This window comes from Bos indicus, chromosome 1, assembly GCF_029378745.1.
Source record: "Bos indicus isolate NIAB-ARS_2022 breed Sahiwal x Tharparkar chromosome 1, NIAB-ARS_B.indTharparkar_mat_pri_1.0, whole genome shotgun sequence".
Lineage (NCBI taxonomy): Eukaryota > Metazoa > Chordata > Mammalia > Artiodactyla > Bovidae > Bos > Bos indicus.
The window spans coordinates 100,287,227-100,300,695 of NC_091760.1; the positions used below are offsets into that span (position 1 = coordinate 100,287,227).

Here is a 13,469-nt window from a genome sequence, read left to right on the forward strand (position 1 = left end):
ACCTCTTCTTAATATCTTCTGCTTCTGTTAGGTCCATACCATTTCTGTCCTTTATCGATGCCATCTTTGCATGAAATGTTCCCTTGGTATCTCTGATTTTCTTGAAGAGATCTCTAGTCTTTCCCATTCTGTTGTTTTCCTCTATTTCTTTGCACTGATCGCTGAGGAAGGCTTTCCTATCTCTCCTTGCTGTTCTTTGGAACTCTGCATTCAGATGCTCATATCTTTCCTTTTCTCCTTTGCTTTTCACTTCTCTTCTTTTCACAGTTATTTGTAAGGCCTCCTCAGACAGCCATTTTCCTTTTTTGCATTTCTTTTCCATGGGGATGGTCTTGCTCCCTGTCTCTTGTACAATGTCATAAACCTCCGTCCATAGTTCATCAGCCACTCTGTCTATCAGATCTAGTCCCTTAAATCTATTTCTCATTTCAACTTTGTAATCATAAGGGATTTGATTTAGGTCATATCCGAATGACCTAAATCTAGTGGTTTTCCCTACTTTCTTTAATTTAAGTCTGAATTTTGCAATAAGGATTTCATGATCTGAGCCACAGTCAGCTCCCAGTCTTGTTTTTGTTGACTGTATAGAGCTTCTCCATCCTTGGCTGCAAAGAATATAATCAATCTGATTTCAGTGTTGACCATCTGGTGATGTCCATGTGTAGAGTCTTCTCTTGTGTTGTTGTGCTGACAGAATGTGGTCCACTGGAGAAGGGAATGGCAAACCACTTCAGTATTCTTGCCTTGAGAACCCCATGAACAGTATGAAAAGGCAAAATGATAGGATACTGAAAGAGGGACTTCCCGGGTCAGTAGGTGCCCAATATGTTACTGGAGATCAGTGGAGAAATAACTCCAGAAAGAATGAAGGGATAAAGGCAAAGCAAAAACAATACTGAGTTGCGGATGTGACTGGTGATACAAGCAAGGTCTGATGCTGTAAAGAGCAATATTGCATAGGAACCTGGAATGTCAGGTCCAGGAATCAAGGCAAATTGGAAGTGGTCAAACAGGAGATGGCAAGAATGAACGTCAACATTCTAGGAATCAGCGAACTAAAATGGACTGGAATGGGTGAATTTAACTCAGATAACCATTATATCTACTACTGTGGGCAGGAATCCCTTAGAAGAAATGGAGTGGCCATCATGGCCAACAAAAGAGTCCGAAATGCAGTACTTGGATGCAATCTCAAAAATGACAGAATGATCTCTGTTCGTTTCCAAGGCAAACCATTCAATATCACAGTAATCCAAGCCTATGTCCCAAGCAGTAATGCTGAAGAAGCTGAATGGTTCTATAAAGACCTACAAGACTTTTTAGAATTAACACCCAAAAAAGATATCCTTTTCATTACAGGGGACTGGAATGCAAAAGTAGGAAGTCAAGAAACATCTGGAGTAACAGGCAAATTTGGCCTTGGAGTATGGAATGAAGTAGGGCAAAGGCTAATAGAGTTTTGCCAAGAGAATGCACTGGTCATAGCACACACCCTCTTCCAACAACACAAGAGTGTGGATGTTAGAGATATTGATATAGGTATAAATATGTGTTTGTGTGTAGATATAAATAAAATTCAAGTGTATTCAGGAAAAAAAAGAGGAGTCTCCATTCATTCAGTCTAACATCTGCTCAGCCTAAAGTGGAAACACCTGTTAGTTTATTAAATTGTAGAATTAATTCATGTGGAAATAAGAGAGGAGGGAGAAAGGAGGCTTTAATTCATACCAAAGGGAGGAATGAATATATTTAAAAATAAATTATGCCATAGTTTAATAATGGTAATTAAACACTGAAGCTACTTTTGGTTCACTGAGAGAAAATGTGTAGCATAGATATAGTTTTACATCATTTAAGAAATTTTCTGATTGAGAGCTGCAATATCAGGGGAAAAAAGGGCTGCAAGAGCACCCATGCAAATAATCAGTTCTTTGTTGAGGCATAAAGATTGTTAAATGGTGGCCCTTTCATTCAATCCCTCTTCTTTTTTTGCTTCTGGGAACTACTGCCGTAGGTGAGCATCTCTACCTGGACTATAACAGCAGCCTCTGAACGGTCTTCTCACAACCTGTTTGTTTTCTACACTGTTGCCAGAGGTATCTCCACAAACTAACTAATAAAAGATGCACTTTTTCTCTCTTCCCTATGAGAACAAAGCAATCATTCTTAATTTTATTTTGAGTCATACATGCCACTGATAACCAATGAAGATATGAACCCTTTCCCAGTTAACAACAAAAACTTTATACATGCTATTATTCTCTGGCATTGCTCACTAAAGATTTCAAATCTGTTGCTATTTTGCATCCTCACCTGATATTCCATCATTTATCTTATTGTCTGCACTCTGGCTTCATGACACTTCTTACTGCTTCTCATGCTTGAAAGGGACTCCAAGTTCTCTCTTCTAAGCACTTTAACTACCTAGGGGTACAATGATGAAACAGAGGAAGGCTTTTGATGTGTTTGTCATAGAAGGTCTAAGATTCAAACCTTGTTACAAGCTTGGCAATGGTACTTAGCTGATTAGAATCTCAATTTTATCATGGTAGAAAGAGAGTGATAACATAATTTTGCAGGGTCTGTATAAAGGTCCAGTGAGATAATGAAAGTAAAGGGCTTGGCACTCATTGTTCCTACCTTCAATCCCCGATTGAGCCTCCTTACATTTTATCCTCATGCCCCACTCCAGTGAATGGATTTGGGGTTTTACTCTTTGTGTCCCCAGATCACGGAGTGCTGATACCTCTGTACTTGTAAGATTTGGGGACATTTATTTATTTCTTGTCTGTTTCTCTCTCTAGCCCAGTAGCTCATGACCCAGGCTGCATACTTAAGTAACCTTTATAAATTCCACTGCTGGTCCAATTAGTCCGGTTGGTCCAATTCCAACTCTGGTCTGGTCTGAAATTGCGATTTTTAAAGTGATTCTAGTGTACAAGCCTAGGCTACAGGCCCCTTGAGAGCAGAGATTCATCAGTGAAGCTCCACTGTCCACATGGAGCTGGTGCCCAGTGGGTGTTCAATGAATGCCTGTAGGGTGAATGAATGAATGAATGAGTAAATGGATGAATACATGCATAACAGCCAGTTATCTAGGTCTTCTGAACATGCATTTGATAAACTTTAACCCATTTAATTATGAAAATGTGACACTCTAGTTTAACAAATTCCTGATAAGTTTATATTTATACATTGGCAATCAATACATAAGTGGATAAAGTTATGCTTTAAATTTTTAAAAAATCTAGATATTGCTCCAGGCAATTTTCTACCTACATATTTCTATGTTTAATGGTATTTTGTTTTTTCTTTCCTTCCTTTGTGTCCCTATGTCACATAAGCAAAGTAATTTTAACCTATAAATCTCTTAAAGGGCATCTAACTACCTAGAGCTTAAATAAGCAGTCTACTTGACACTGTTCTTACTGTGGGACTATTGCATGCAATCCTATCCTTGCATTTGTTTTGTTGCCTTCTTCTTGGAGTTTATATGCAGATTTATATTCAACCTTCCTGGATTCTTTGTTTTTAGTGACCCATCAATAATTATGCTGATTGTGAAAATATATGCAGTACCTTGAGGAAAGGAACTAATGGCGTTAGAAGCAGTAGTTCTAGCAATCAGCTGATGTGAACTTTTCCCCATAATGGCTGGTGGTGCTTTCCCTTCTGAATGCTAAATGAAAGCTGATATGTAATAAAAGTTTTATTTTCATAGAGTGAATAGTGTCAGAGCATCATGACTGATAAAATCAACTTTCTCATCTAAATGTGAAAGATTTATAAGTTTATTTTCAGTAGGATTCGATTTCAGGATGGTCTCTAGACAGTAAGCTGAACAGAGGGTAAGGGAAGAAGATTCCTATTTTTTCTGATAAAGAGAATCATGACTTCATTACCTCAGTTCTGGCCTAGAAATAGAAATGTTATCAGCTTAACAAAAGAAAGCAAATACATTACAAAAATGTCTCTAACTGTTGGTGGAACTCACTAGCGGAAATGCACAGGCTGGATATTTTGATTGAAATAAAAATGGTGGGTTCTGGGACTATATTTAATTTCTCTACAATGTTATTTTCTCGTAGGTAATCAGCTCTGATGTGGGGTCGACTGTTTCCTTTTGGATGATAGACACTGGGCAGAAAATCAAACAGTTTACCGGTTGCCATGGCAACGCAGAAATCAGCACGATGGCCCTAGATGCAAATGAGACGCGGCTTTTGACTGGCAGCACAGATGGGACCGTAAAGGTGCGAACACAGTGACGCTTCTTTATCCAGACAGGAGGGGGCTAAAACATTGGGCGAGGAGACACAGCTTTGGCTATATCTGTGTTGGTATTTTTGGTCTTGGAAGAAAAGAGATGAGACAAGGAAGAGCTAAATAACTCAAACCATCTAATAACAAAGCTGTTAGGAAAATAAACCTCTGTGGAAAAATGAATAAATGATTTTTCTGAATAAATTATTTAGAATCAAAGCACAGCTTGTCTTACTCATTTCAGAAAGCCTTTTCCAGTGTTCTAGATAGAGGACCACTTTGGGGAATAAGAGGCCTGAATACTTTTCGTGTGGTTTAGCTAATGTCTTTGATTTCATTTTTCTCAGTTTATAAAATGAGAAATCAGGGCAAGTACATAAATTTTAAAATGACATGAATGCAAGTTTTTCAGAAAATGAATATCTTAAAATCAACCTATTTTGTAAATTGCATTTTTATGTGAAGGTAAGTATCAATAAGATAGTAAAGAAGGATAGTAGGAAGGACAATCATAATCTTATTTGTTATCCATCCTAAACTAACACTATTTTATCCTCTCAGTTATCAAATTATTATTAATTTCTTCTGGGAGGAAAGTGCTATATTATTTTGCAGAAATCATCAAAATTTCAGGTAAAGCTAGATTCTTACAATCTAAAATCATGCCCAGCGGTGAATCTTCTCTGCTCACCTCAGCACTGAAAGTGATGACAATATCGGATTGGAGATGACTTGTGACACTTTGAGTCAACAGAAGGCAGTTTCCTGAATAAGCTTTGAATTGTTCTTAAGTTTCTGTCATAAGTGGGATCAGAAGGCTATTAATTAGAGGTACCTCCTGTGTTAAGGTGTATGATGCATTCAGGTAGACTGCTGGGGATGGTAGTGGAAAGCTACCTAGATATGTAGGTAGGTAGGTAGGTAGGGAGTGAGTGAGTGATAATTGCTCAGTCATGTCTGACTCTTTGTGACTTCATGGACTATAGCCTGACAGGCTCCTCTGTCTATGGAATTCTCCAGGCAAGAATACTGGAGTGGGCTGCCATTGTAGGTAGAACATGGTGGAATTTGGGGGCAAGTATTTAGGAGAATTCCAGCATGCATCGATCACTGTGAAGCATACTACAGTGAGCATCTCTGGAAATTAGCAGAACATGACCTCTGGGAAGGATAATGGCTTGAAGTATGGACTAGGAGCATGGGTTTAAGTCAAGTTACATCTTCATGTGAGAAAATGGTTAAATGTGTGAAGATAATGGGATAATTCTAATCACAATAGTCAGGTGGAATAAAATAGAAGTAACTGGAACTGGAGTATTAGACAGTGACTTAGGCAAAAAAAAAAAAAAAAAAGTGAGTATCCCACATACCAGTCCTTGGATACAAGACTAGACTGAAAAAAGAAGGCAAAGGATTAGACTGTTTTTATCCCTATGTTGGGAACTAACTGGTCATAGAGTCCAGGGTAGGGCAGACTTGTAGATGGTTGCAAAACTGGTCCCAGTTAAGGGGCTTCATAGGATCTGGGGACAGTCAAATCCTTATATACTTTTCTGTGGGTATTATTTTAGGTGGGCTTTATAAGAGCCCTGTTTAGAGAAAAACAAGACGACGTGGGTGAAGAGCATGCACACCCCTCAATGTCTCAGCTTGAGTCCTGACATCTTAGAAGTTAATGTGAATTTAGTATTACAATCACAGCTTTTGAAGGTACATTTATCTTTATCACAACAGCACAATAGAATTCTGAAATCTGGCAACTTCTGTGTAGGATGCATAAATCAAGGTTGAGCTGCACAGGCCATATTCTAAAAAGAAACAAGAATGAATGATATTTTCCCAAACACATTTATAATTTAGAACCCCAAATCCAGTACTTATGCAATTAAAGATTTAAAAGTATTACCCTACTTATCATGGTTTTCAAGTCTCTGTTTTTAAATTAATTGTTTTGAATAATGTATGCACACAATAAAATTTTAAACCTAAAAGATATATACAGTGAGAAGAAAGTGTCCTTCTCAACCCGTTCCCTTCTCCTCACTTGTGGCTACCAGAAGGACTAGCTTCTTGCACATCTTTCTAGACTGAGCACCATTTGCTTTTCAGTGGCAGTCCACTGTCCATACTGTTCTGCATTTTACATTTTCTGCATTAGACTGATTTATATGAAGGCAAACAACACCAATAATATTAGTTAAATTTGATTGCATATTACTATGAATCATGCACTGTCCTAAGCACTTTACACACACACACACACACACACACACACATACACACACCTCTATATGCTTGGTACTATTATTATACCAGTTGAGAAAACTGAAACCTAAAGAAATAAACAACTTGCTGAAGGTCCTGTGGCTGATTGGCTTTGGACAAAGCTTAGACAACTGGAGATGACCCATTCTTTGTAATAGCTGTATTATATGCTACAAATGTGGAGATATTCCACATTTGGATGTTCAATTCCTTGTTAATGAGCAATTAAGTTGATTCAAATTTTTAGCTGTTATGAACAACGCTTCCAGAAAATCCTTTAAAATACATAATTTCACATATGAGTATCTCTGAGTAATGATTTTCTAAAAGTTGAATTTTTGAGGCAAAAGGGATATGCATTTTTATCTCGATAGAAAGTGCCATCTGCCCTTTGATGATGTACCAATAATGTTTCATAGCAGGGCTTAGTTTTAACAGCTAATTACTTTCTCTCTTAAAGTGAACCGATTGGTCTACATCCTCATCCCACGGCCTGAGGAGGTAAACTAGAATTGCTTGTGCTTCTGTGGATGTGGGTCTGGTACCCACTGTCAACAGGAGGTTTTATTGGCAGAAGATAGGAAACCTCGGACATGATGACTGTGTTTCAAGCTCTGTATTATATGTTTACAATTCCAAGCATCCCTGAAATAGAGGTCCTATGTCATAAATAAGAAAATCAAAATTTAGAAAGATACTTGGAGAAAGAAACAGGATTTTGACAGACTCCAAAATGAAGCTCTTCATGTTTTTATACTGCCTCCCCCTTAAAAATAAACACTGATGTATTGCCTTTGAATCAACTATTATCAGAGTAGACTGATAAAGTTACAAATAGAGTAATAAACATACGAGCTAAATTTAAGTGGTGAGAAGGCTTTAATTATTATGTGTCTCAAGTGAATCAACCCTAGTGCAGAACATAAACAAAAAACTGTAAAAATCCTATTACATCCTGTTGCTGTACTCATTGAGAAGACATTTTCTTTTCTTATCTCAAAGCTGATTTTAACTTCTCTTTTAAAGGTCTGGGACCTCAATGGCTGTTGTCACCACACACTCAATGTTGGGCAAGAGGGAGCTGTGGATATTTCACACATCCTGGTTCTTAAGAAGACAATCCTAGTTACAGGCTGGGACAGGTATGATAGACTTCATGCAAAACTGTAGGAAGGTAAAAGGAGAGAGTTTTATAATCCCCTGAAAAAGGGAATGGCTACCCACTCCGGTATTCTTGCCTGGGAAATCCCATGGACAGAAAAGCCTGGTGAGCTACAACCCATGGGGTTGCAAGAGTCAGACATGACTTAGAGACTAAACCACCACCACCACCACAAAAGGAAAAAGAACCCAGAAATCCTGTTTTCTGCTTCAGCTGATTTAATCCTATTTCTGAGTCTTTAACTTGCTGGTGACCTTGATGAGTGAAACTGTTTGGAACTGGCTGGATGCTTAGTGAATAAAATATTTTAAGATCATGTAGCTTGAGCGGCTTTGAAAAGTGTTAACAGTGCTTTCTCCTGGTTTTAGGAACCTGTCTTTTTCTTTAACCATTTCAGACAGAAACATAATACCACTTCCTGAGTGTTAAATCCAAAACTTTCCCAAATTTTACAGTCAATAAATTCTTAATGTATAAACTTCATTCCTTCAACTGTAAAAGGAACTCATTCCTTCTTCTCTTCTTAGTTTCAGTTGCAGTTGCAGCACAAGAGGGAAGCAGCCTGCTGAAATCTGGGTTAGCACCTTCGTCACTTCAGAGTGGAGAAGGGTCTTTCACATTCCACTTACTGTACTCAAAGAGCAATTTTTCCATTTCATTTATAAAGAAAATTACTTTGCTTTCCTCTTTTCCTGAGAGAACTAAGGGATCATAAACAGGGGCTTTTCTATGGCATTGTATAAGCCCTAAGAAAATTAAAGTGTGATATGTTTCAAAAATACATTGTCCATAAATTCAATAGTTCAAGAAATATTGCTCTAGTAGGTAATTTGCCCAAGATTATTCACTATGGAAATATGATTGTAATGGTTTGAAGCTAAGATTAAATCAAATTTTATACCTAGAAAACAAGCAATATGTATTTGGGGATTTTTATCACGCTTAGGGAAGGGTTGTGTCTAATGCAAATATGAACATCCTAGACTAGACTAGAGAATACAGTGCGACACAGAGCTTAGTTTTCAGAGGTAGTTTGCCTATAAGGAAAGAAAGTATAGTTCAGATTGTTCTACTTGCTATTAAGAACTAATTTAATCATCTTCACCTTTGAAAGAAAGCTTCTTCATATCCCTGGGAGCAATCATGATCCATCAATGACTCATAACTACTCCTGTAGACTATGGCCTAATGCTCTCTATAATTAGGCTATGGCAATGAATAAGTGGAATTATCTAATATCGTGGCAGAGTAGATGTGTAGTATACACTTTAATTTTGCACATATCAAAAAGAACTTTAAAAATTAATGTGTTGGTCAAAACTTTGGAGACACCATTTTCTTAGTCATATTTTTTAGACATCCCTGGTTAGAAATGAGCATCAAATGTAAGGCTTTTTAAAAAAATTGGTCACAGGGTGAAATTTCTAAAGATTAGCTATATAGAGTAATCTAAAACTGATTTAAAAAGAACACTCAATGATCTGATCTGTATTGGGGGTGATCACTTTCTTTAACCCTGGGGAGGAATTTTGGGGGAGATTGAAATGAGTGGAGGAAAACATCACTCTTCTCATTTTTCTCCATGTTTTCCACCTTCCATAAGGTTGTCAGGACTTGGATCCTATAGTTGGAATTGAAAGTTGAATGACTATGTTCCCAGTTATATTGTTTTACTTTCATATTGATGAATTTGAAAATGATAATTTTATATTTTCTAAGCAATATGTCTTACGTTAGAATGGATTTTGCAAAATCTTTGCAGGATCAGTTTTTTTTTTTTTTTTAACCAAGAGGCATTTAACAAAAGAGGCAAGAAAACAGGTAAGTTGTTTGGTTATGTCTTGGGGAGGATAGTCCATTAAGCCAGCTCCCTAATAGTTTAGTGACTTGAGAAGAAATAAGTGGAAGTTTGAGAGTCTTTATTAGGCTTTCTTTAAAATCCAGAGGAGGCTGTTAAGTTACACTGTAACTTTAACTTTAGGCTCTATTTAAATAAAGAAATTGGTCTGATAATTCTGTCCAAGATGGAATAGAAATTACATTTATTGAGTTTGGTACATAAATATGCCATCAATTTATTTTATTCATAGAGCTTTGTAGCATTATGCACTTTACATACATTATCCAACTTAATCCTTAGCTTCATCTTGGAAGGTAGGCAATATTTTGTAGATATCTCTAATCTCTGTCTTCAGCTCTTATCTTTCTAAGCTCACTCATCCGTTTGCTTGCTGGATGTATCTGACTGTGATCCCAAATTCTTCATATTCTAAACTGAGTGTATTATGCATGAAAGTGAAAGTGATAGTCATTCAGTCATGTTCAATTCTGTACTACCCCATGGGCTGTAGCCTACCAGGCTTTTCTGTCCATGGAATTCTCCAGGCAAGAATACTAGAGTGGGCAGGCATTCCCTTCTCCAGAAGCTCTTCCTGACCTGGGGATCGAACCCGGGGCTCCTGCATTGCCAGCAGCTTGTGTATAGTCTGAGCCAACAGGGAAGCCCATTTTATTCATTCCCTTCCCTAAACCTACTTTTCTCTTAGATGCAGAGCTTCAGTTAATAGCTAGACATCCTGGTCATCCACCTGGTCATCCCTCTTATTCAACTTCACAGTCAAGTAGTCACTAAGCCTTATCTCTTTTCTAGTCTAAATATTTTTTTTCAAATCTATTCCCAATACTACTAGACTGCATACTTTAGAGCATCATTTCTATGTACATGAATGTCACGGTCTTCTCATTTGTCTTTCTCTGGTAAATGTCTCTCTTTTACCTCTTAAATAGATTTACTCATTTTAATGATTTCTACAGTGATTTCTTTCTATAATACCGTTTATCTATGTCACTTCCTTGGTTCAATGATTTTTAAAATGTCTACAACAAAAAAACCAAAGCTCCCTGTGTCCCAGACCTATTCTGAGCTTCATTTGTACACTCCATTCTTGTGTAAATTCTAAACTCAAATAGAAACCTGCTGTCAGAGTGTTCCTATATAAGCCGTACCATTTCACACTCCCGTTCTCTCCCCTTTTCTAGAAATCTCTCTACAAATATTTTTCATGTAGTTAATGTTTATTCTTCTTTGAAGTCTCGTTCATATAGCTTTTCTACCAGAACCTTTTTCTTTCCCCCTATGGTGGAAATACGCCCCCATTTGTCTTTGTGCTTTCTAATTTCCTGCACTTTATTTAACCTAGGAATATAACTACTGAACATCTAATACGTATGTATGTCTAATATGTGCTTATTAGATGTTATATGATACTTGTCGAATGACTTAACATTTATTGAATAGATAGGAAATCTGAAGATTAAAGAGATTAATTGGCCATCTATGGGGTTGAAAAAAAAAAATAAAGAGATTAATTACCCATGGTCACACTCCAAATAAGAGGAAAACAGAATTGATATTCCAATCTATTCTTTCATTACAATAAGCCAGAAAGCCAAGTATTACCAATTCTCTTTCACAAAGGAGGAGGCGAGGCTTGATGAGTAACCTTGCCAAACCTAGTAGGCAGCTGAGTTAAAAGTCTATGCCAAAGTGCATACTTTTTCTACCATTCCTGAATTACGGGTTTGCATTCTTTTAAAGAAATAATTTGACTAAGTTGATCAGGTCAATCAAAGCTAATGAATCAGTTTTGTATATTTAAAGGGAAAAAAAATACCACATATTATTAACTTAATAATACCTCAGAATTTTATCTTACCATAATTTTCCCCTTTCCTTTCCACAAATATCTTTAAACTGCACCTAGATAGAAAACATGGAGTTAGGAAACATGGTGTGCTGAATGTGAAAAAGCAGGATTCCTTCGCTCAAGGGCATCACATTCTAATTGAGGAGTTGATGCATACAAGGCTGGATATGGAAAATGCCCCTTTCTGCTAAACAAAGCCTGAATCAGAAAGCCCATTAGGTTGTTTAGGAATATGGCCATTCATATCTAGAGATTACTTCCACCGGAAAAAAGAACCCAAATTCAGAAATTCTACAATATGTTTCTTATCATCGTAAGCAAAGTGTACTGAGAGACAAAGCTGTAAATTGACATTGAGTCAGTTAAAAAATACTCGGTTAAATACCTAACCATGTTTATGTTGGTAAAACTAAGTGAAGAGATGATGAACTATCTTTGCATTTGTTAAGTAGTCATATAATATGTATAGTTCTGGTAAAATCAAATAAATGATCACAATAAAGTTTAAGATTTTATCTTATTTTTATCTTAAATTTATGCCCTGAAATTTTATGATTCTATATTTATAACTCTGTATAAAATAAAAATAAGTTCTTCATTTATTTCTCTTCTTTCAGTTAAAGGAGAAAACTTTGTTTGTGAAGGTTTTATGTCTGTAAAATATATAAGTACTTATATAAATATGTATATATAATATATAAAGATATAAATAGAGAAAAGAGAATTTTTCATATAATTTCAAATAATTCTGAAAATATGATTGAGAGTAGCATTCTTCACAGAATTCTTTAAAAAGTAGGTGCTCAATAAATAGCTGTTGATATAATTCTATTTCTAAAAGTATTTTTTAAGGGAGCTGAAATTAGGGATTTGAAGTTCCTCAACAATAAAACTTACCTATCACAAGATATTAAATTCTTAAAATAATTGCCTTTCTAAAGAACTGTATGTAATCTTATATATGACTCAATCATCTTTTATTATTAGGATGAGAATCAGAATGAGTACTTCCAAAGCTGTGACTTATTCTGGATAATCTTGTTGGAGGCTGGATGGGGGCGAGTATGTGTGAAATTCACAAATAACCCTCAAGACTAACTTTGTGATGGTTTCAGTATCCAAAATTGGGCTCCACAAATTTTAGGAAAAAGCATGAAAAATAACATTTATTTTGAACTCATTCCCTACCTTTGAGATAACCTTTTTATCCTAAAAACAATGGATATGTTCTTTTGGACTAACAAGACATGAACAATTAACCTCTGAGGGAGCAGATGTGTAAAATGCATGTCTGACTCTGTGACCCCATGCACTGTAGCCTGCCAGGCTCCTCTGGCAGGCTTTTCTGGGATTTCCTAGGCAAGAATACTGAAGTAGGTTGCCATTTTCTTCTCCAGGGGATCTTCCCAACCCAGGGATCGAACCCATGTCTCTTGCATCTTCTGCATTGCTAGGTGGATTCTTCACCCAACTGTGCCACTGAGAAGCCCCAAGAGAACAAATAATTGACTTTGTTCTTTTGTTCTCAATGTTACAATTTCTACATGATAAGTTTTGGTAAAATTTATTATCCTCTCATTCATCCTAAAAGAGATTATTTTTAACACATTGAAAATGTTTTTTTTTTTGCTCTTGTCAGGCAAACTAATTTTACTTTCTCAGAATTGGTCATCATATCTAAATTCTGAATTACAGATAAGGCCGTCATCAGAAGAACACAGTGACTCAGTAGCTGTCCTCCCAGGACTTCAGATGTGAGGTGTGGAATGGAACTAGTAACCTGCTTCAATGTCAGAAAGAACAAATCTCTCAGACTCTTAAAATGGCCTAAAAATTGGCTCGTTCTGCACTTCAATTTTACTCTTGGCAAAAGTACAAACTTAGAAAAAAAGTTATATTGAAAATGTACAAAGTAAGAAATACAGTGTGGATTCTGAAGGTATTTTAAGGATAACTGTCATTTCAAATGAAAGTTTCAGGTTAGGTTTCAAGGGAAAGTAGGCAGCTAATTAGCTTCTCACCACTGTGACACACAAGGTCAAATATCAGAATGGCTACTTTTTATACCATGT

The 13,469-nt window shown here is 36.5% G+C and overlaps 1 protein-coding gene across 3 annotated transcripts in view; it reads left to right on the forward strand.

The window, feature by feature from the left end:
• Positions 1–13,469, forward strand: part of WDR49 (WD repeat domain 49) — a 169,572-nt gene that overhangs the window by 98,644 nt on the left and 57,459 nt on the right. For all 3 annotated transcript variants that reach the window (XM_070792210.1, XM_070792208.1, XM_070792211.1), the window contains 2 exons: positions 4,089–4,253; positions 7,555–7,670. In XM_070792210.1, the coding sequence (XP_070648311.1) occupies positions 4,089–4,253; positions 7,555–7,670 (281 nt within the window). The remainder of the gene's footprint in view (positions 1–4,088; positions 4,254–7,554; positions 7,671–13,469) is intronic.